General features: G+C 34.7%; 1 protein-coding gene across 11 annotated transcripts in view; it reads right to left on the reverse strand.

The window, feature by feature from the left end:
- The window catches only part of NAALADL2 (N-acetylated alpha-linked acidic dipeptidase like 2), a 1,320,599-nt gene that overhangs the window by 289,579 nt on the left and 1,005,619 nt on the right, over positions 1-25,401 (reverse strand). For all 11 annotated transcript variants that reach the window (XM_027061407.2, XM_053221202.1, XM_053221203.1 and 8 more), the window contains one exon: positions 24,823-24,942. In XM_027061407.2, the coding sequence (XP_026917208.1) occupies positions 24,823-24,942 (120 nt within the window). The remainder of the gene's footprint in view (positions 1-24,822; positions 24,943-25,401) is intronic.

The following is a 25,401-nucleotide window of genomic DNA, read 5'->3' on the forward strand; positions in this document are numbered from 1 at the left end:
GTTCGGTGGGGAAGCAGGGATACCCATTGACCTCCATCACATTGTTTTCAGTTCATTCACTGTCATATTTAAGGTATATTAGAGTTACCATGCTGTTTCTGATAGCACTCTCCGTATAAATTATTTATGTTTCACGCGGGAAAAAAAGATCCAACTGAAACAATGAAAGGAATTTATCACTTTCTTAAATGAAAGTCTAAAAATAGGCAAGAATTGATCCAGCAACTTAAACATTATCATTGAGGATCTGATTCCCCTCTCTCTGACTTCTCTGCCACTCTCTGTCCTTACTCTCAGACTCCACACTAATAACTCCTTGCTTCTTTATTTGATAGTAAAATGACGGTAACAGTGTCACCACACATTATTAAGGGAAAGAAAGGTAGTCTTCCCCAGTGGGCTCCACAGGAAAGAGAAAAAGTTCCTGTTTCCTCAAAGGCAATCCATTCCTCACTGCCTCATTGGATCTGTTTGTATAATGTGTCCCTCCATGAACTCATTACTGTGGGCACAGAAATAGGTTAGGGTCACTGGATCAAATCAACCAGGGCCCACCTCTAGAGGTGAGGGTCAGGGCCAGCCCACACACAGCATCCAGCTGAGAATGGAAGGGGATGTCAGACTAGCCAAAAATGGGTGTTAAGTCCCTAAAAGAGGAGGAATGGATAAAAGCAAAAATGACAATTGTCTATGACATAATTTAGAGACTATCACATTGTCATATGATAGTTTCATAAGGAACAATGTTCTATTTATAAAATAAATGTTCTATTTGATGTTGGAAAAGAACAGAAGACTGGTTTGACTGGTTTATTCTGTCTACCCTCATTATTTTTCTTCAATTTCCATACCCAGATTACTTCTAATAAGCCATAGTATGCATGGCTATTTCTATTATTAGAAAAAAAAAACTATGAGAATTACCTCATTTCACACAAGACACAATGGTAATGACTTTTGGTCCCTGATGACATGACATCTGCTGGATCCAGATCAGTGATCCAGAAATGAAAAGTTCTATCCTGTATTGTCCAGCTTTTTAAATTTCACAGACTAACAGCTATTTTAGGAATTTGTGCTTTAAATTAGAATTACTTAAGGTAACTTCTGCCTTTCTTGTTCATCTCTGATTTCCCCTATCTAATCTTCTGGAATATGGATAATAAACACAGGCTCCATATCTATAGATGTCTGTGACTATTATATGCCAGTTTAACTATTTTCACTTAATCAGTCTATGTGAACAAATATATGTGACTTAGTTTCCATGTGTATCTATGTGTAGATAATTAAAAAAATGATTATCCTTGAATATGAATCGAAAAAACTTCTCATAAAACCAGTAAGTTAATGGGCAATATTTCTCTCTCTGTCTATCTCTCTCTCTCTTTCTTTCTCTCACGTGTTCTGATTTTACTTTCAAAGAGAATCTTAGCCCAAGAAACTGAGTATACATAGTTTTCTCTTTAACTATAACCTATTCTTCCTTGAGCTAGGAGGGGTAATTTTTTTTTTCTTTTTGTAATAGCATGACCTCAGTGACTTGTCAAAATATTCTCTTAATATATTTTTTCTAAATATTTGTGTAATATCTTTTTATGCCAATCTTAATTTTATTAGAATTGTTAAACTCAATTTAAAGATTTTTTTTTACAAAATCAAATCACTTTAATAAATATAATTTTCATCCTTCCTCAGTGATAATATAAACACAGAAGTTGTAATTTTTTGGGACATCTGGATGGCTCAATCAGTTAAGCATCTGATTCTTGATTTTGGTTCAGGTCATGATCTTGCAATTTGAGGATTTGAGCCCCTCATGGGCTCACTGTCAGTGCAGAGCCTGCTTGGGATTCTCTCTCTCTCCCTCTCTCTCTGCCCCTCCCCCACTTGTGTTCTCTCTTGAAGTAAATAAATGAACCTGAAAAAAAATTTTTTTAAGTTGTTATTTTTCGTCTAGGTGCTAGGATGAGTACCCTGGTCTTTTAATTCCCATCCACTACAGCCTTGAGAAAATACACAAGGAAATCCCTTAATCATTTTATTCCTAAGCTAAGAGCTATTGTTACCAGCAATTCAGATGGTCTTTCATTATATATCCTGCTTAGAGCCAAGTGTAGTGTTATTCTATGTGATTGAGTCTCCCAGCTCTCTCTATTCAAGTAAGAGATGTCCTGGCAGGGAATTTGGTCTAAGTACAAAAACATTGTCATAAAATTTGTTTTACTGTATTCATTTCCAATATTTTAGCAGTAGAAAGATATAATTCTGTGGAGAAGACATGGAGAGTGTGGCCTTAAGCACAGTCTCAAAGGTAAATATTTAATCTTATGAGGGGCCCAGTTTCTCTGGGCTAAGATCTCTTTGAAAGTAAAATCAGAACACATGAAAGAGAGAGAGAGAGAGAGAGAGAGAAATATTACTCATTAACTTACTGGTTTTATGAGAAGTTTTTTAGATTCATATTCAAGGATAATCATTTTTTGAATTATCTACACATAGATGAATGCGGATGTGTGTATATGTGCATGTACATATGCATGAATTATCTACACAGAGACATCAGTCAAATGAAATAACTAGTGCAGAAACTACTAAGTAATATTTAGCATATTCCATAAAGATTGGCCATTATAAATAATGGACAGCCAGTGTTCATATTGTCTACATATTCTAGATTATAGGCAGATTCAACACTGGTGTGAAGAAAGGTCCTGGACTCCAAACTAATTCATGCTTGTTTTCTAATTCATAGTATGTCTGCCTGCAATCTTTGTTCAATTTCATTTGAAAGAGTAACAAAAGAAATAATTAATTATGCCAAAGGTTCAAAGAAACATCTTTGATGTAGAATTAAACAAAAGTTGAAGTATTTCAGTGAAGAGCAATGTTTTTCTGACAAGTGGATATCTCAGGGACTCGTGCTATTAAACATTAACCGCTTTCCATTTCAATAGTGTCAGTTTTATCATGTCACTTTTCTTTTTGGCATTTCCATTTCAGTAGTGTTTGCTTTGGTTTGGCCTATTAACACTTTTACTTAAGTTGATGCCAATCCTTCTCAGACTACAGAGGTATTTGATAGACTATTTAGATAAAGGGTAAAGGAAATAATGCCAAAACATATATTTCTAACAATTCTAGGAGTGCCAGGCATTCTGTACCTTTCCAAGAAACTATTCACCATATCTAGATTAGACACATTTTCTGCTACAGACATACAACTCCCAAGTGAACTTTTAAATTAAATGTATCTTTAGATTAGGTGGTTTATAGAAATATTAAAATTTATTTAAGAAGATGCTGTGTAACTAATTCTGCAAATTAGTAATGAGATGCAGTGTAGATTCCAGAAAGGAGCTTAATCTTTATGGACTTCATAGGCTATTATGTACGTCAGAGAAGGGAGCTGCCAGGAATTCTTTTGATATAAAGGCTCTATGGATACACTGAGGACAAATGATCAAATCTGGGACAGAAGAACTTGGAGGAAAAGACAAAATCAGCTTTTAATTCTCTAAATAGTACCTCAGACGGGCCAAAAACAAGGGGAAAAAAAGAAAATTACACTTCATTCATTTGTAAAATGACTATTTGAGGACTTACTATGTACTAGGCACTGTTTTCAATCCCAGGAAAACATCAGGAAGCAAAACACAACCATTCTTCCATATCCTCATGTGCCTTACATTTTACAGGGAAAACACTGATCAGTCACACAATAAATAAGTGCATTATGTAGAATGCTGTAAGTGCCATGATAATACAAGACAAGGAACTCAGTTGTGATCTGGAAGGGTTGGGGTGGAAAATTTGAATTAGGTAGACAGGGTAATTCTCACTGTGAAAGACCATGACTGCAGCAGTGAGCAAAGGGAGAGTAGTAAAAGATGGGACTAGTTAGGTCAGAGATCAGATCTCACAAGGCTTTTTTTTAGACCACTATCAGCACTTTGGCTTTTACCCAGAATGAAATGAGAAGCAGATCACAGTGTGGAGTAGGTTAGGTTTTTAATGAATAACTGTGGCTGATATTTTGAGAACCGATTGGGGGCTGAAGTTAGAGATGGAAGCAAGGTGAGCATTAGGAGGCTACGGAAATCATCTTAGGTGGCACAAAAATAGAGACAGAGAATGCAGTGAGATGTGCCCGGATTCTGGTTATATGTTGATGGTAGAAAAGCAACAGGATTTCCTACTGGAGTAGATGGAGAGTGTGAGATAAGGAGAGGAATGCAGGATGACTCCACTGTTTTGGGGCTTTAACAACTGGGAGAGAGTTAGATGCCCCAGGTCAGACATGCTGTGTCTACGCTTGTTCTATGACACATTATTTCTAAACCAGCCCCCAAGGCAACTTTTGCCACATCTAGGAGTTTTCAGTCTAAGGAATCATAGAGAGTAAATAAGGCCTCTTGAGAAACTATCTAATAATGATAGCCTCAAAGGCTGGGGGTATAACTCCATACTCAGTCTCAAGGCTGCCGAAGCTAGAGATCAGAAGGATAGCATGAACTTTGAAAGCCACACCAAATTTATCATTCAGGAAGCCAATAATGGTGGAGGAATAAAGAGCAATGCCATTTGGTTAGCAGACGTCCTCCAAGTCACTGATGTGTGAGTCTGCATAAAGAGGAATAGAAAGTAAGAGGTGCATGCTGGGGATGTAGGCTCCATGAGCCTCGGAGAACCTTCTTAGCCTCTGCCGTCCAAGAAGAAAGACATCTGGGAAGGCTAAAGTTCGGGCACCCTATTCTGAGGTGCAGGGTAAAGCTAATATGCCATTACCCTTTGATTTTACCAGAGTCTGATTTGATGTGGTCTTGTTATACAAAAACACATTTGCATGCTTTGCAATTTTTAAAAGTGCTTTTGACATGTTAAATTATTTAAACAAAAGCCCATTAGACAGAGATGGTTTTAATGCCTTCCTACTGCAGAGCAATCTAAAACCTAAGCCTGTAATGCCTCAAGGTTAAGAAATCAAAATGTAAAGACAACTAATCATGAGCAGCCAACTAGCTTTCTCAAAGGAGGCAACCACTTAAGCCACAGCCAATCAAATAATTTCCCTGCTTTGCTTCCACTTCTCTGTAAAAGTCTTGCCCCTAGCTCCCATTGATGGAACTTTTTCACTATTTTTCTTATTTTCCAATTTTTATTTAAATTTAGTGCAATATTGGTTTTAGGAGTAGAATTCAGGAATTCATCACTTACATATAATACCTAGTGCTCATCCCATACCCATGGTGTGGGCATTTTTTTCTGCTTCAGTTTGGCGCTGCCCAATTCAAATCAACTTTTTGCTCAAATAAACTCTGAAAGTTTTTACCGTGTCTCAGTTTACCTTTTAACAAACACAATCTCTCTTTATTACCACAATAACTTTTTTGAAGTAGGCTGACAGTTTTATTCTTAACCCTGTTTCACATAATAAACCGTACTGAGGCTGGAAGACATTAAGCAACTGACCAGATATCACCAATAAACTGTCAAGCTGGAATAATTCTTTCTACGCATATATTAGACATCAAAATTATGATTTCTACATTGCTTCTGTCTCTCCATTCTTAGCTAAGACAGAAAGCCAGGAATCATTAAGGCGATGGGTAGTTGTATTTCAACTTAGAGCTAGTCTACATAGGCAAAGAGCATCACTGATAAGAGTAACAGTCAGAAGCTGTTATCTAAAAAGAGTCACACAACCAACCTTTCTACCTCCTCTCTCCACAGGACAAAAAAGCAAAGAAAAAATTATTTATGCTGCTGGTTAAGGCTAGCAATTTAAACAATGTAATTTGCTTTTCACAATTCAGTTGTTAACTGTAGTTCTTATCAATCATTGGCCTCATTAATTTTGTTTCTAATCAACACCACACACACACACACACACACACACACAGCCTGTGAAAATCATCTATATCACTGTATATTTTTGTGTTTATTGGATGTGTTATAACCTATACCAGTATTATATCTTAAGAATAACTTTGACATTCTCAAAACATAATTTACTTTCTTTACTAAAAGAAGTGAATTGACTTATGTTCTTATTTTTCTTAGAATAAATAGCAACAGTAATTGAGAATATAGGATCCTTAAATTAGAGTACAAAATAGCAGTACAGTGGCATTTCACTGAGATGGCAGCAGTTATATAAGATGATTAAAATATACCTTGTAAACATGATTTATGCTACTTGCATGGTTTTGCAAATAATTATGTCTTTTAAGAGACATTTTTGTGATTTGAAAGTATTGACTATTATAATGCTATTCAAATAAACTGAACTGTTTTCATAAATATGTATATTTTATGAAACCAATGATTAATTTGTTTTCTAACTGGGTTTTCTTGACAGATAAACTTTTAAAATAATAGGAAACATTTTACTCTTTGTGCACTTGTATACACTATTTACAGTTAAAGGACATTTTTCTGTATTGTATTTTCCTTTTAATTTCACCCTTGCCAAATAAAGCACTTGGCTGGGAAATAGTCCTTCTGCTAAACTATCTTGCTCCTCAATACATCTGTTTGACTAAAGGACCCCGTTGGCCATAGTTTTGCTCTCTTTCCAGGACTAGCTGCTCTAAAGTGTGAAAGAAGCCGGGCTGTAATTTACATGTCTGCCAGTCTAATTTCATTACCAGCAATTCTTTGCTGCAAAACTAAATAAATTGTACCTCCTCTATCTGAAATTTCAAGCTTGTAGAATTAAGAGGACACAATGAAATAATTAATAATATATAAGCATGTACTCAGTACAGGACCTGACACATCCATGATACTAATTTTCCTTTCTAGTTTTCTCAGTAAAAGAAGTCTGCACTGCTTTCAGTAGTCAATGCTGTGACTTCCAAACACCCAAATGCACACTCCCAAGACTGGTAGCCCATTGATCTTAATATAGGACCCTTATGTTTGAAGTGAGGATCATCAGCAACTTAGTCTAGAAAGAACAAATGCATTCCTTTGAGGTGATTTTAAAAAGAAGAGAGGACTGAATTGAGGTCAAACACAGTTATAAAATAAGAAATAAAAGTGAGGAAAAAATTTAAATGATAGGTTAGGGGACACATTAGGCCCTTCATCGTTAAACTTCCTTGAAAGGAAGATAAAGAAATAGAAGGATGAGAAAAGGATTAATAAAGAAGCCTAGAAAGATGAGGTTTATAGGGACTAGAGGAAAATAAGAGGACAGTGAAAGAAAAAGGCCAAAAAGTCAAATGTAAACTTCAATAAAATTTGATTCATGCCTGGTACATGAGTTGCTACGTGAATGCTATCTGAAGAATGACTATCTTTTTTCAGCATTTCTCCAAATATTTTCTGTACATATCTTCAATAGGATAAGAAGCAATTATTAGGATATAGTGTGGTTGAGAATACATACATACTGCAACAACTTGATCCATATGTATTTTGCTCAGCTAGCACCATTTCTTAGGAAAGCTTATTTCCCAAGTACTTATTTTGTGTGTTTATAAAATTCTTATTTCTTGTTCAGGTATGTTTATTTTAAGGAACAATGCCTGAATGCAGTAGACTCAAACAAATTGTGTGTCCATGTTCAAAAGTTGTTATTGGAATGAGCAGAGAAGAAGCTTACATATAATTCAATTCCCTTCACCTAATAAAATGCTTAAGGAAATTAGAAAAAGCTGGAAGATTTTCTAGTAGTAAACTACCAAGTAGTAAAGTACCAAGTGGCAATCTCAAACGTTATATTAAATCTCTTCTTATGTTTACCTCATAAAATTCCTTAAGACAAACCTCAGAATCTCATCCAGGTAAATGATGAGTCAGTAATAAAAAATAATAAATAATATTAATAATAATAAAAATAAAAGTAAATAAAAAAATAAGTCAATAATTTCTTCTTTTTTAAGTTTATTTATTTATTTTGAGAGAGAGAGAGAGAGAGAGAGAGAGAGAGAATGAACAGGGGAGGGGCAGAGAGAGAGGGAGGGAAAGAATCCCAAGCAGGCTTTGCTCTGTCAGTTGCAGAGCTGACACGGGCCTCGAACTCACCAACCGTGAGATCATGACCTGAGCCAAAATCAAGAGTCGAAAACAACTGACTGAGCCACCCAGGTGCCCCAGAAATCAGTAATTTCAAATAAAACTAATAGGTTAGTAAACATGTTGACACAAATAAACTACTTTTAATGAAGCAGTATGTCCATAAGAATCTCTTTCAACATGATGAAAAGATCTTTTGAGAAATTTCTAAACATGTCACATGACAGTTGATACAGCACTCTGAAAGATTATCTCAAAGGGAGCTGAAAGATGTATTTCTATACTGAATGCTCCTTGAGATACTGAGAGATTAAAAGGCGATACTGTAGGCCATGGCCTTCTTTGCCAACTGCACAGATTTTCTGAGTTACTTAAAAAGCTTTTGGCTAAATAAACTGTGTCTTCGGTCTATGGATACATATTTGAAGCTAACAATTTTCATGAGTTTATCTTCTGAGATACATTTGATGATTGGAAATTTAATACTGAACAGCAGCCTCTTGAAAACTTCAGATTTAAGGAGCCTCCTGTGCAAACTGAAGAATTCACTGAATATAAAATTACTGTAATTTTAACAGACTTAGAATCTAATGGTTATTTTAACATTCATGCTGAGATTTTCTAGATGTTGGCTAATACATAGCTCTTAGATAAGTATACTTTAGTTTCCCTAATTGTTTCTTACTAAGAAGTGGGTAACCTTTTCTTTTCCAACAGTATTTTATGCTTAGCCTCAGCAATATTAGAAATTTCACGTCACTAACAAGAGGTGGGACCTTTTGTGGATGATTTTTTTAGGATTTACCCTGAATACATACATATTAAAGTTTATGTACAATGACACTCAGATCTTCAAGGTAAATACTATTCTGATTTTGTTCACCATAGATTGGTTCTAGGACTTTGAGTGAATGGAATCATACAATATGTACTCTTGTGTCTGGTTTCTATGGCAAATCATAACTTTTCATGTTACGTGTGTCAACATATTGCTCCTTTTTATTTCTAGGTACATTCCATTGTGTGAGTAAACTACAATTTGTTTACCTGTTCTTCTACTGATAGATATTTAGATTGTTTCCAGTTTGGACTATTATGTATACAGCTCTCACAAACATTCTTGTGCATATCTTTGTATAGTCGCATTTGTACCCCTCTTGGATAAATACTTGGACTTGCGATTACTGGGTAATATGGTTGATGTATGTTTATCTCTGTAAGAAATTGCCAAATCATTATTTCAAGTGGTGACACCATTTTACATTATCACAGATGAAGTATGAGAATTCAAGTTACTCAAAAAATTTGTCACTATATGGTGTTGACAGTCTTTTTACTTTTAGCCATTCTAGTAGATATATCTAAAGATTTAAAAAAATATATGTTACATTTGCCCATGAAATACTGATTATATTTACCTTTTGGGTCCCTTATATTTGCCTTTTGGGTGCTCAATTTCTCCCTGCAAATTATTTCCTTTCACTATGAAGAATCATTTTAACATTTCTGTGTAGGATGGAGTTAAGGGTTAACTCAGCAGGCCTGGATTGCTCAAACCCAGCACATTTCACTCCTGAGAGATGAGCTCTGAGCCCTTGGAATATTCTGCCTGAGTCTTTTGTATGCTTGAGGTCCTAGGTCATAAACTATCCAGTAGTTTATGCTAACAGTGTGATTTATTGTGAACTCCATGCTGAGGTCTGATTCCTGATGTGACTCCAGTGATATCTTTATGTTCAGATGCCAGTGGTCCAAACCATGAGTGATATCTCTCTGTTTTACAGCCTAAATGCCAGTTTTCTGTTGTTTTGTTTTGTTTTGCCTGCTTGGAATAATCTTCACTCCCAGTCCTATGGCTGGTTTTCAAAGCTTCTGAGATTTCTTTTTGCCTGACTGCCCTGGTCTAAACTTCAACAGCTACTGCCTTTCACATGCTGATGATTGGAGTACCTGGGATGGATTTCTCTCAGTTTACCTATCCTGCCTCCTCACCTCCAACAATCTGTTTTGTACTCAGTAAAATTCTGAGTGCCTCAGAGTAATTTTTCTTATATATCCTTCCTTGCCTCCAGCCACTGGCAGCTTCTTCTTTGTACTCAGTGAAGATCTGGAACACCTCAGAGGGATTTCTCTCAGCAAACCTAACCCAGGTTTCAGCAGCTCGTCTTGACTGGCAAATATCTGGTATGTTCTGAAGGTATTTCTCACAGCTGTTCTTCCCTGCCTCCAGCCTTTGGTTCCTACTTTATGTGCTCAGTGCAGGTCTAAGGGGCACAGTGGAGGCTACCAGAATTCTAAATCATCATGTCATCCCACAAGAGTTGTCAAAAGTCTACTGATTCTGCTGACTTTTCCTCACCCATGTCTTTCCTAGATCCCTCCTCATTTGTCATTCTGCCATGGCTGAAGCAGCCCTTTTCTCCTACAAAGGACCTACCAGTTTCTGGATTTCAGTTTATTGGGTTTATTTCCAGCCTCAGATCTCTAAAAGGGTTTTATCTAAGATTTGTAAAAACTGTGATTTTTGTAATCTTTCTCACTTGTTCTCATTGTTTGGGTAGAATCAACGGTCCCCTGCAACTTTTTATATCCCAACTGGAAGCAGAAATCCCATATGCAAGCTTTATTTAATAAAAATAGAATGTGTAAGAAAACAAATATCCACTTATTTACTCATTCATGAAATATTATTGACTGGTCTCTATGCACCAGGTACTACAGAAATATAGCAATGAACAAAACCATCCAAGTTCTCTCCTCTCAAGGAGTTTATAGTCTACTGGGAAAAGTGATAATAAATAAAATTAAGATATATATAAAGTGTTCATGATAAGTGCTGAAGAGAAAAAAAGTAAAGCTCTAAAGGAGATATAAAATGTCAGGATGGTGTTTCATATTTCAAATATTGGAGCCAGGAATTTCTCACTCAGGTGATTTTGAGTACAGATCCGAAGAAAGGATAATGCATCAAATCTACGACCCCATTCAATCAGAAAATGGGACATTGGATAGTTATATCTGTCACTGTCCTAGGAACTGCTCTATGATGTGCACTATTGTTCTCCCAAACTTCCAACAACACAGTCCTCTCCCCATACAACCAATCATAAACAAATATAAATTAAATAGCAACATATATACTATTATGCTTGAATATTTGCAAATAATAAGAAAAACAAAGTTAAAACAACGTTGTGAAAAAATGCACATAAGAAGAGGCACTCCAGGGCACCTGGGTGGCTCATTCCATTAAGCGTTGGACTTCAACTCAGGTCATGATCTCATTATTAGTGAGTTCGAGCCCTGTGTCAGGCTCGGTGCTGACAGCTCAGAGCCTGGAGCCTGCTTCAGATTCTGTGTCCCCCTCTCTCTCTCCACCCCACCCCTGCTTGTGCTCTGTCTCTCTCTGTCTTTCAAAAATGAATAAACATAAAAAATATTTTAAAAACAAACAAACACCTTTGCCCAGTATATAAATGTTCTTAAAAAAGGAGTTGGTTAACAAATGGTAATATAGCTATGAAATAAAATACATTCATTAATTGAATTTATTATTTTGAAAAAAATTCCAAACCTACAGAAAAGTTTATATGACAATAAATCCCCCTATACTTACTTTCACTTGATTCACTTATGTACCAAAGATATTATAATATATATATTTTAAAATATAAACTATTTATAATACATTGAGTGGAAAAATTGCAGATACAGTTTCTTTTGGTAATGATATATCTACACGCATTACACAAAGGAAATATTCTCTGTGGTTTTCTCTGAGCAAAATTATAGATTATTGTTTTTATTTTTGCTCATGTAATGTTAATAATTTTTCAACAAAGAGCACAATAAACTAATAAAAGGAGATAGCTTAGTTTTCAGGAAATCCTTTGTAATGTATGTAGTTCTTTATCAAGTTCCTATTTCTAGGATAAAGTGAAAATGCCAATCACTTTTGTTGATCTTCACCAAAGATCTTGAGCCTGTCACCTCATTTTGAGATCTTGCAATATCTTATTATATTCTTAACTTATAATTACCTACTGAATATTAGTGAAACTTGCTTAACATTTTGGATGATGCACCATATACAGCTAGAAATCATGTCATTTTATTTCAAAGATGACTGAGTTTCATGTAACATATAATTTATAAATTAGTATCCTTTATTCAATTTCTGAAATTTTCAAACTAAACAATTCTGAATTACCTTACCTGGAAAAGTGTACTGTAGAAAAGGGTACTAGTTTTGATGCTGTGATTCTAAACCAGCTTTTCTTTATAATCTTCTCTAGGTTCATGTCTATTTCAGTTTTCCATCTGGGCTACTGCCACCTTTAACTCTTTCTGTATCAGCAATTGACTGTCACACATAAATGATTTGGGGCTACTCAGGGTGAAATGGTTATCACAGATAAGTGTGTCTACTTTCCATGTTTATGCAGTTACACTGATTTAAAAAAGAGTTGTAAATATCAAAACTGGACTTAAAATTGTCATGGTCTCTTATATTCACCAACTATTAATATATATAGTTCATAGATTTAGAGCCAGAATTTGTAAAGGCTCAATATGGATAAATAAGCAATAAACATGAAAGTTAACAACCCAGAAACTAAGTGCGGGCTGTCACGTACATTATGCGACTAAACAAATAAACATAAATAAATAAAGGATGAATTCGCAAGTGAATTCTTACGTAAATAAAGACTGGCTGGAGCAACCACCCATAAAAATGTTCAAGCCCTCTTCATGACACCTGTACAATGTTTGAGCACCTTTAGATAATTCATCCTTTTTGAGAATTCTTCCGTAGGCTGAATTGAAATTATTTCTCTACTCCTTGGAGACATACAGAAAATTGTTACCATGGCCCTCAGGACTATTGTTATATCAGGGTTAAAATAGCTTAATTTCTTCTGCTGTTCAATTTATTTTATCACCCTGGTCTGAAAATTATAATTTTCCTACTAGAAAATATAGTTAACAGTAGTAACTGTGGAGAGATTAGTGTCAAATTATAGGATGCTTAAGGCTATAAATTTGCAGGTGAAATTCCAGATCAAAGGGAAGGAAAAATCAGTGCCTTCAAGTCTTATCAGCATTGTATATTGAGGTGTGTTTCTGAAAAAGTATATGTGAATTGGAGATCTTGCCCTGTGAACAAATCCATTTTCAAAGTAAAGGGAGTGAATAATTTAAGCTTCTGTAAAAAAATCAATTTTTAGGTGCATATGGGTTTTGTTTAAAGCAACATTTCCCTGACCATTTTCACATGTTGCCTGTAGGAAAAAGGTTCTAGAGCAAAACAAGTCTGGGAAAGACTGCATGTTCTATTTACCTCTGGATCGCTGTCATGCATAAGATACGTGCTGAAGGTTCTACTTAGTATACCTTTCACAGCACACATTGGGCAATATGAGTTTAAAGAAAGATTCATTATCACGTTTATTTGTTCAAGCATTCGGTTATTATTACTATATCAATTTCCTTCTGTTTCAGGTAACTCTTTTTTTTAGCCAAAGCATTTATCTCCTTTGTTATTTTTACCAAAAGGCTATTTAGATTTTTCATTTTAGATTTTTTTTCTTTGAAATCATTTAAGTTGTATATATTTAAAATGTACAAAATGATTTCATATACATATATGTTGTAAAATTATTATCCAGGTCAAGATAATTAACATATCCATCACCTCACAGAGTGAACATATGTAATTGTATGTGTGTGTGTGTGTGTGTGTTTAGAACGCTTAAGATCTACTCTAAAAATTTTTTTCAGTATATAATGCTGTATTATTCACTATAGTCACCATGCCACACATTAGTCCAGTTTCATTATTTTGCATTTGGGTATCCAATTTTCCCAACAGCATTTATTAAAGAGAATGTCCTTTCTCCATTGTATGTTCCTTGTACTCTGTCAAAAATTAGTTGACCATATATGCGTGGGTTTATGTGTATACTCTATTCTGTTCCATTGGCCTTAGTGCTTGTTTTTATGCCAGTACCATTCTATTTTGATTAGTATAGCTTTGTAATACAGCTTTGAAATCAGGTAGTGCGATACTTCCAGACTTGTTCTTCTTTCTCAGGATGACTTTGGCTCTTTGAGGTCTTTTGAGGATCCACACAAATTTTAGGATAACTTTTTTCTATTTCTATGAAACATGCCATCAGAATTTTTGTTAATGTTTATTTATTTACTTGAGAGAGAGAGTGATAGAGGCAGAGAGAGAGAAGAGTAGAAAGAGAGGGAGAGAGAATCCCAAGCAGGCTCTGAGCTGTTAGCACAGAGCCTGACGTGGAGCTTGATCCCACCACCCATGAGATTATGACCTGAGCTGAAATCATGAGTCAGACATTTAACCTACTGAGCCACCCAGGTGGGCCATCATTGGAATTTTGATGTAGACTGCATTGAACCTGTAGACCACTTTGTTAGTATGGCCATTTTAATAATAGCAATCCTTCTAACTTAAGAACATGAACTTTTTTCCATTTATTTGTGTCTTCTCCTTTTTCATCAATTTCTTACAGTTTTCAGTGTACATGTTTTTCATTCCTTTGATTAAATTTATCCCTAAGTATTTTATTGTGTTCATTGCTATTGTAAATGGCATTGCATTTTAAATTTCTCCATCAGGTAATTCATTGTTGGTATATAGGAAAAATTATTTTGTTAAAAAACCAAGTGGGCCATTCAAATACAAAATATCAACACAAATACAAAATTGCTTGGTTAACATACTCCTTTAAAATAGAAACAACAGAGGTGGCTGTGTGGCTCAGTCAGTTAAGCATCCAATTCTTAATTTCAGCTCAGGCCATGATCTCATGATTCCTGAGTTCAAGGCCAGCATCAGGTTCCATGCTAAACAGTGAAGAGCTTGCTTTGGATTCTCTCTCTCTCTGTCCCTCCCCTGCTTACATGCTCTCTTTCAAAATAAATAAATAAACTTAAAAAAAAAACAGAAATAACAAACAAAAGCAAAGGAATCATAATTTATACAACTTACTTTTGGTAAGCACATGCCAATAGAAACTAAAATCATCCCAGTAGATATATTTGAAAAAAAATTTTTAAGCATGAAACCATTTCTGTTTAATTTAATTACTCATAAAAATTTTAAATAAAATGTCATATATCATAAGGGCAAAACATTACTATTGTAATGGCTATATAGATACTTAATCGATGACGTCAGTTAAGTTAGGTTTCTAACCAAAAGAGATTAAAGATCAAGTGGAGATAAAGGACAACTAGTTCACCAGAATAAGTTTCATTTTTTAAAATGGTAAAGTGTAGTATACTTCATTAATGATGCTGTATAGGTGATGCTGTATGTTCCTGGTACATACATATAGGTGAAACAGTTTTATCTAACCTGCCAAAAATGGTGATTCACTAATACTTCTGAGTAAATGGTTATTCTTTTGAGTCCTATAGAGGTCTGGTGTCTAATATACTAATCAAAACGTCAGACTGGGGCACCTGGGCAACTCTGTCGGTTAAGCAACCAACTCTTGATTTCAGCTCAGGTTAAGATCCCAGGGTTTGTGAGTTCGAGTCCTTCATCAGGCTCTGCATTGACAGCAAAGAGCCTGGGATTCTCTCTCTCTCGTGCTCCCTCTCTGTCCCTTGTGGGAATACAGAGGACAGAAGAGATAAAGTAAGGCAAGAGCAGTGCATGCTGAAGGCAGCACATTCTGAACCCAGTAGCTGCTCAGCCAAGGGAAAAACAAGACATGCTGGAAACAGCATATGCTAAAAATAGCTGAAGTTTTTTCCTTCCAAGATGATGTATATGCATAGGCAGTCATGTAGTTAGTTAGGGTCATGGTATGTCTCACATGATTTATTATCTTATTTTTCTGTTTTCATTTTCACATACTATTGTTCACTCCCCAATAAATATAAGAGAACTACCCAAGTCAGGGCTTCACTCAGTCTTCTCCTGCTTAAAAGTTTTTCTTGGTGCAGTCCCTCTGGGGCTTTCATTGTTCCAAGCCATTTGGACTCAGTAACCCTTTCCTCTTGCATCACACTGAGTTGCACGACAGCCCCTTCCCTCCTCATGCTCTCTCTCTTTCTCTCCCTCAAAAACAAATAAATAAACATTAAAAAAAAATCACACATTAGGGATGCCTATGTGGCTCAGTCATGTAAGCATATGGCTCTTGATTTACTCCCAGGTCATGAGCTTAAGGTTTGTGGGTTTGAGCCTCATCTGTTTGAGATTTTCTCTCTTTCTCTTTTTGTCCCTCCCTGGCTTGCATTCTCTCTCTTACTCAGAATAAATAAATAAATATTTTTAAAAAGTCACAGACTAAAACTAACTCAGCTAAAGCCATTTTAAGAATGTGACATTCATTTTGATTATATGGATGAGTTCACACTCAATTTATTAATATGTTAATATCTCTAATTGTTTGCCCTGTTCTTTGGCTATGTCATCCAAATATTTAAATCAGTTGCCTTCTGAAATTCAAGGTTTTAGCCAGTATCTGACTAAGACTTCCCTTGATATCTAGATTTAAATAAAAAGGGATTTACAAATTGCTAGCATATACTGAACAGAAAACCTTGTAAAACAGTAATAAACTGGAGGGATTGCTTGGTTTTAACACAAAGAAAAGTATTGTAAAACTAGGAGATAGATTAACCTGCCAATAGAATCACAATTTTAAATGTGAGACTTTACTGAAGTGGTAAATTAGTGTAAGATAGGATTTTAAATCAGTTTATTAGTCTTTATGGTCACTTCAGTTGGCTACTGGTAGTAGAAGCAGCAAAAAGGAGGATAAATTAAGTAGAATTAAGTAGAATCCACTGAAAAGAGTTGTAATTTATAGTGAGCAAGAAAGCACAGAGAATTTCTCTCCTTAAAGACTAAACAAAAGATAAAAACTAACAAAGATAAAAACAAATAGACAAATAAACACTATGTCATGTATCATGAAAGACAAGCCAGTAGAGAACGTTTTACAGTCAGTTTTACTTTTATATTTTACGGGCAAGTAGAATAGAAATTAAGCTTTGTTTCAGTACTCTGTATTAAAATGATCAAGACAGAAAGGGAAAAAGAAAAGACAGCTATTTTAATTCGACCACTATACCTTCTGTACTCTACCACTTTACATTTTGGTCAGTATTATGGACTCAATTGTTTCTTCCCAAAATTCATGGGTTGAAAGCTGGCCAACAATGTGACCATACTTGGAGGTAGGGCCTTCAAGGTCATTAAAGTTAAATGAGAGCATAAGGAGGGAGCCCTAATCCAGTAGGACTGGTGTCCTTATAAGAAGTAGAAGAGACCCCAGGGATGAACATACACAGGTAAGAACATGTGAAGACACAGTGAGAAGCTGGTTTTTGCAAGACAAGGAGAGAGGCCTCAGGACAAATTTGCCCTGCCTGAATCTTACCTGGACTTCTAGTCTGCGGACTCTAAGAAAACACATTTCTGTTCTTTCAGGAACCCACACTGTGGTATTCTGTTAGGGCAGCCATAGCATACTAGGACTAGTTATTTTAACTCCACAGTGTGTAAAAATAAAATCAAGAGAACAAAATTTAAGTTTTTTTTTTTTAAATTTATTTTGAGAGAGAGAGATAGACTGCAAGTGGAAAGGGGCAGAGAGAGAGAAACAATCCCAAGTAGGCTCTGTGCTGTCAACGCAGAGCCCAATGGAGGGCTCAAATTCACAAACCATAGAGATTGTGACCTAAGCTGAAATCAAGAGGCAGACGCCTAACAGACTGAGCCACCCAGGTGCTCCCAAGAGAAAAAAAATTAATTTAATAACTGTTTTTTTGAAAATCAGACTTCTGGAAACTCAAGCATTTGAGCCAATTACCATCTAGGACTAAAATATCTCCTAGGTCTTGCTTCAACCCCTTAGAGAACAGTGACATGATCAGGCAGAATGGAAACCAGCCCTGTGGCACTTAGTAGCAACTGTACAAGTACCACAGCAGACACAGCTGTAGCAGTCCAGTACCCCTCCACACAAGAAAAAAATCAGAAGCATAACAAAGTTACACTTGATTTGAGCAAGGAAATGGAAATGGACATCAGTTGTGTGATTTGAAAAGAAGCATTGGGTAGTTCAGTAAAAGAGCAGTTCGTTTACATGATCGAAATATTGGGCCTTGACAAGACAGACCACTAAATTTCCTCAAGATTCTGAGTATATTCAATCTTTTTGCCACTGTTATATGATGCATGATTCTGAATTAAACTGATTTCATTTGCATCTTTCCTGTGAATTCCAGTATAGCCCTATCACACTCACCCCTATATTTTAGCTACTTATGCATGTCTTAGGTTTGTGGTAAAGTCATAAGCTCCAGAGTAACAGGGACATTTCATCTGCAATTTTGTTCCCTACAATACCTACAACAACGTCATATACAGTTGGGTTCTTTATAAAAATATTTATCATATTTTAGAGCTCTGAAACAGACTGTGCTATTCATAATGAAGTAATAGTGTAGTCTGGTTCTGGGCTCAATGCTCTAATGTATGCAGTTGAATTGAGATATATGTACTATATTTTCTAGTGGGCAGTTCTTGGTATTAAAAAATAAAACATGAAAATTTAAAAAAAAACACTATAAAACTGAAAAATAGCTTTGCTACTTTTTTCATGGCCTAAAAACATAACAACAACATTGTGCATCATGTGGACAGTTTTACAACATTGATGCAATAGTTTGGTGTTGATCAGGTTTGCCAGTGTCTCACAGGTGTTTCAAAAGTGACATTTAAGAAGAATATAGCGAGATTGACTACTTTCATATGTACAAATGCTTGAGGCTTCTCCAAAATAACCTCTTAGAAAGTTCTTCACTATTTACTTGAGATTTATAGAGCACTGACTAATATATGGATGATCAAATTCTATTTTTCTAAAGGCAAAATCAATACCTTCTGTGAACTATGAAAAATTATTTCAAAAAATAAAGGTGAAACAGCAATATATATATATATATATATATATATAGAGAGAGAGAGAGAGAGAGAGAGAGAGAGAGACAGAGAGTCAGAGGGACAGAGAGAGATATATGTTAGTATCATATCCTAATATTTAAAATTATTATTTGGGGAGTAATCTTATTTTATCTTTAATTTCACAACTAAATTTGCATGAAGACAGTTGTGTTTCATTAACTAAGAGGACATTGACCTATATATCTTTTATTGAACATTTAAGGAGTCAATGGAAATTATTTTCAAAGAAGATTTTTCTTAAAAAATGGAACTTAAAAGATCTTTTATTCCCTTTTTATTCCCTATTCATTTAGGAGGCATTGGGACTCTATTCATCTCTATAGAATATTATATAATCCACAGTTGAATGAAAAGTATCTCTACTATCTATCTATCTATCTATCTATCTATCATCTATCTCACTCAAATGCTTGTGAATGAGAGAGTAGATAATAAAGGTTTATAATGCTCTTTAAACATCAATACCAAATTAAGTTTGCCATGCTTTATATCAGATTCTGGAAAAACAAATGCTGTTTAGAAGATTTGTATAAGATTAATAATTAAGGTATGTTGCTACAGGAAGAGAGTGAAATGTCAAGCCACAGACTGGAAGAAGAATTTACAACAATAGACTTAGTTCATTTAAAATGTTTTACTGGAGGGGTGCCTGCATGGCTCAGTTGGTTAAGTGCCTGACTTTGAAATCTCTGTCCCCCTCTCTCTCTGGCCCTCCGCAGCTTTCTCTCTCTCTCTCTCTCTCTCTCTCTCTCTCTCTCTCAAATAAACATTAAAAAATAAATAAAATGTTTTAATGGATTTTGTCAAAAATTTGTTGTTTTATGTAATTAACTTACTTTTTTGATATGATGTGTCTATAATGTGTCTATAATGCACATTACCACTATAAGTTTAAAAAAAGTTTCATAGCAGCACTTTTAACAATAGCCAAATTATGGAAAGAGCCTAAATGTCCATCAACTGATGAATGGATAAAGAAATTGTGGTTTATATACACAATGGAATACTACGTGGCAATGAGAAAGAATGAAATATGGCCTTTTGTAGCAACGTGGATGGAACTGGAGAGTGTGATGCTAAGTGAAATAAGCCATACAGAGAAAGACAGATACCATATGGTTTCACTCTTATGTGGATCTTGAGAAACTTAACAGAAACCCATGGGGGAGGGGAAGGAAAAAAAAAAGTTAGAGAGGGAGGGACCCAAACCATAAGAGACTCTTAAAAACTGAGAACAAACTGAGGGTTGATGGGGGGGTGGGAGGGAGTGGAGGGTGTGTGATGGGCATTGAGGAGGGCACCTGTTAGGATGAGCACTGGGTGTTGTATGGAAACCAATTCAACAATAAATTTCATATTAAAAAAAGTTATTTCCCTGTATTTTTGTATAGTAAAATGTAAATAAGTAAAATATTACTATGAAGTTAATATTTTTGCAAAGGATATAGTGAGGTAATTTATAATTTGAAAATATATAGCCACTTCTGAAATAGGGATTTAAAAATATTTATATTTAATTTTTAGTTTTTCAAATGGAGATTTTTTAATTTCAAAAGTTACAAGCTGCTTTAAGTGAACTAATTATTATTTTTTGGGAAAATATTGGTAGCACAAAGAAAGCAGAAATGCTGGTTCAAAATGCTAACAAAAGTAACAGGAAAAAACCAACCACATAAAGCCTTAGTTTTTGCCTCTTATTTACTGTTCAGTGGGTAGCTCACTGGTAGATTATTACTCCTTTCGGAAGACAAACTAATTTATTAGTTATCAGTGTTACAATTTAGAAAAACTGTTTTTTTGAGTTTTTTTCAAGTGATCATGAAAATTTCCAAATAAATACAAAAGAAGAGAGGGCAGTACAATGAAATCTCATGTTCCTATTATTTAGCTTTGGTAACCATCAGCTTTTCATTATTCTTTAGGTAATTTTTTTTAACGTCAATCTTTCATGAGTTCTAAGAAAAAGCTGTAGTCACTGGTAGTAGATTCAGATTCACCAAACCTATCTGAATCCTCAAAAAATTGCATCCTCTCCACTCAGTATGATTTAGTTCAAATTTAGTAGACTAACTTCAGAGAAATGGCTTCTTTTCTTAATGTCAGTCCTCTTTATTTCAAAATCAAAGTTAGAATACCAAAGTGGAGGAAGAGCTACAAATGTACATTGCGTTCATCCCAGACATGATTGACTTGTTTTCCTTGTCAGAGATGTTGTAAAAGTACTGACTCATGTAACAACATGGGCATGCTTTAACATGATCTCACAGTTCATGGGTTCAAGCCCCACATGGGGCTTTGCACTGACAGGAGCCTGCTTTGGATTCTCTGTCTCTGTCTCTGTCTCTGTCTCTGTCTCTGTCTCTCTCTCTCTCTCTGCCTCTCCACTGTTCATGCTCTTTCTCTTTCTCAGAATTAAACATTAAAAAAAATTAAAAATCATTATGCTAAGTAAAAGAAGTGACACTGAAAGGACTATATACTGAAAGATTCCATTATTTATGCTATTCTGAAAGAAAAAAAAAACATTTGGGCAAAAATCAGATCAGTCTTTGCCAGGAACTAGGGAAGAAGAGAGGAGACTGAATACAAAGGGCTACGATGGGAACTTTTTGAGATGGAAATACTGTGTATCTTGATTGTCATGGTGTTTACCTGCTTGTACACACTTGTCAAAATTCATCAACCTGATACTTTAGAAGGGAGAACATTAGTTACTATATGTAAATTATTATTTCAATTCATCCAGTAAATCTAACTTAAACAAAAATAATAGCATATCAATATCTAATGGGCCAAGGACAATGAAACTGTCATCTTCCTTGATCGGGATAACACATTATTAGTGAAATTTGAACAGGTATTTGATTTAGGGTAACTACTTCACTTTTTTTTTTTTCTTACCAAGCTGATAGTCCATTAAAATATCCTATAATTATACGGGCACCTGGGTGGTTCAGTTCGTTGAGCGTCCGACTTTGGCTCAGGTCACGATCTCATGGTTTGTGAGTTTGAGCCCAGCGTCAGGCTCTGTGTTGACAACTCAGAGCCTGGAGCCTGCTTTGGATTCTGTCTCTCTGTCCCTCTCTCTCTCTCTCTCTCTCTCTCTCTCTCTCTGCCCCTCCCCCACTAGTGCTGTCTTTCAAAAATAAATAAATGTAAAAAAAAAACTATCCTATAATTGTAGAGTCTTTTAAAATAAATGTAGTACTGTATATTAAACTTTAAAGACTGCATCTGATATACTTATTTCTGTCACATGGACTTAGAAAGGTTTTTTTTTTTGATTCTGCACATTGACAGAACATATAATGACATAATCTTATGTCATTCACAATTTAGTCAGCATGCTTTATAAAAAAACTATTGTTCTTTGTAGAAAAATCATTTTTAATTTGTTTCTGCTTGGTTGTTTGGTCTATACTACCTTATATGAAACATGTGTTTGCATATGGTAACGGAATCTAAGTAAAATGATGAAATACAGAGGTCCTGAAGATTAATAAAATATCTTTGTCTTTGTATGTAAAGTTACTTATGTTCTGATGTTATAATCGGTTAATCAGTTCCTTTCTTTTGAAAGAAATGTTTTAAATCTTTCTTTTTAAAATGCCACTGGTGTTACGTTATTTTAAATTATACAAATTACTGTGAGGTTTTGTTTCCTTCAGTTCTCTTCCCCTTTATATTTTTAAGTGTGCCGACATATTTTAATGAAAAATACTGGCATTGAATTATTGTATGTAAAGTATATCTTAAATTACCCTGTATATTTGCTTTGTGTTAATAACACTCAATATAGATAGTTAAGTAATTCTCATTTTTTAAAATTGCATATGCTTTTGTTTTTTTGAATCTCTGATAATCCTACCTTTCTAAGTTGTCCTATAGAACATACATATACTCTCTTTCAACTGAAAGGAATTTTTCTTTGAATAAATTAGAATTATATACTAATTCTTGGATTAGTATAGAAATATTTTAAACTATAGAACAAAAACTGTCTTCCCCCAAACAGATAAAAAGGTACATCTTCCATGTCACTATTCATTACTGTACTTTTAGATAATTGGGTTTAAATGCTAATATTTTACAGTTCTCTGTTATAAGATGGTGCAAAAACATTTTAAATAGCATTTTATTCTCAGAAATTTCTATAGATAAATATTTCTCTAGATTTTATAGCCCTTAACAGTTTTTAATTTATATTTGCTTATGAATTTCAATGATTACATATCTTCCAAGGTTCTCAAAATATAAATATTGTAACACATGAGAAGGAAAAGACAAATTTTAAACTAACCTGCCCCAGTTGCCAGATACTTGAGCTAATGCTATCCTCCTTGATATCTCACTTGTACAGAAATATCTTAACTTTCCAAGAGAGATATCTGCTGATTTTCTTTTGAGTTTTTTCAGGCAGGTAGGAGAGTCAGAATGCAAAGCAGTACAAAGTGCATGAGGAATTCACTTACAGAACTGGATATAATTTAGGGCATGCAAACTGAGATTTGGCTGATCTCAAATGTACAGATTTATCCATTTCATCTTTCATAATGTCCTCCTTATTATACTACATATGGAAATGTCAATGAAAACTATTAAACTAGAAAATACTTTATGAAAGTCATAAAATGTTAGTTTGCATTACATTTCAATCAAGCATTATGGCTAATCTAAAGCACTGTTCATTATCTCTCTTTTTTTCTAGTTCAGTTTCTATGACACTCACTGGAAACTGTGGGCATTGAAAAGGTCATTTCTAATATACACCAATAACCTTTTGGGGTGGGAGGAAACCACCCACCAGTGGTGGCATGATTACTTTCATTCTGAAGAATAACATGTATCATTTTATCTGTAGTATAAGTTATAAAAAGATTGAAAAATAAAAGCATGAACTCAACTAACAAACAGGAAAGATGTTCTGGAAAATTATTTGAAACAGACCAGAAGTAACAAAATTAAAAATAAATAAATAAATATCTCTAGTGAGACATTATCACAAACTACATGATTATTTTTCAAGTTACATTTTAGGAAAATGAATGCTGTCCTTTCCCATAGTATTTTTCGAATAATATTTTCTAAATATCTTTAATTAGTTATCACTCTATTCTAGGAACTAGACATAGATCCTGCTTTTAGGCAGAGTACGATATTGTTGAAAACATAGGGCAGGTCCCAAATTTGCTCAAAACATGAATGAGGGGGGAGAAATCTAAAAGTAACCAAATTTACCACAAAATGTCAAGATCAATAGAATTGGGAACTTGAAATCTGAATTTCAATTTTTAAGAAATAAATTTATATTTTATATATGTTCTCTATAACTATAAAATTTTATCTACAACTATCACCATAGCAAATGCAGGATGCAGAATTGCAGAACATAAGAAATTGGTTAAAGGAATATTGATAAAAAATTAGTAATAGATAGTTCCTTAAAACAGATGGTTTGGCGGCTCCTGGGTGGCTCAGTTGGTTAAGTGTCCGACTCCCGATTTCAGCTCAGGTCATGATCTCATGGATCATGAGATCAAGCCCAATGTAGGGCTTGGTGCTGACTATGTGGAGCCTGCTTAGTATTCTCTCTCTCTCTCTCTCTCTCTCTCTCTCTCTCTCTCTCTCTTTTGCGCGCGTGCTCAAAATAAATAAATAAATAAATAACAAAAACATAGATGGTTTTATGCATATTAAAAAGTGAAAACATCAAGATATGCCAAATTATAGAGAATAGGTAATTTTGTATGATCGTTTTATTAAAAACTAGTTCATCTTACCTCTACCACCAGTTGCTGAAGAGATGGTGAAGCTACAGAATATAGACTTGAGTTACCCCTTATGGGACTATGGAGACTAATGTAAGCCACAACATTTCTCTGCAGAACCTTCCTGAAATCCTGAAACAAACAAACAAAACAATCTTTATCATGATAAAAGTAACAGATTCTAATTTATCATTTATATGTTGAATAAGAAATACTTTCTACTTAAAATCACCATAGTACACAACTGTTTTTAAAAAATCTATTCTATTAGAGTGTACAAAGGTCATAAAAGGATTTTAAATAAAGAGGGTAAGGAGTTACATATCATATATGACAAAATATTTTTTTAATGTTTATTTATTTTTGAGAGAGACGGAGACAGAATGTGAGTGGGTTGGGGCAGAGAGAGAGGGAGATACAGAATCCGAAGCAGGCTCCAGGCTCTGAGCTGTCAGCAAAGAGCCCGACGCAGGGCTCGAACTCACAAGTTGTGAGATCATGACCTGAGTCAAGGTCAGACACTCAACTGACTGAGCCACCCAGGCTCCCCATGACAAAACATTTTTAAGCACGTTCCTGAAAAAAGTCAAA

This window comes from Acinonyx jubatus, chromosome C2, assembly GCF_027475565.1.
Source record: "Acinonyx jubatus isolate Ajub_Pintada_27869175 chromosome C2, VMU_Ajub_asm_v1.0, whole genome shotgun sequence".
Classification (NCBI taxonomy): domain Eukaryota; kingdom Metazoa; phylum Chordata; class Mammalia; order Carnivora; family Felidae; genus Acinonyx; species Acinonyx jubatus.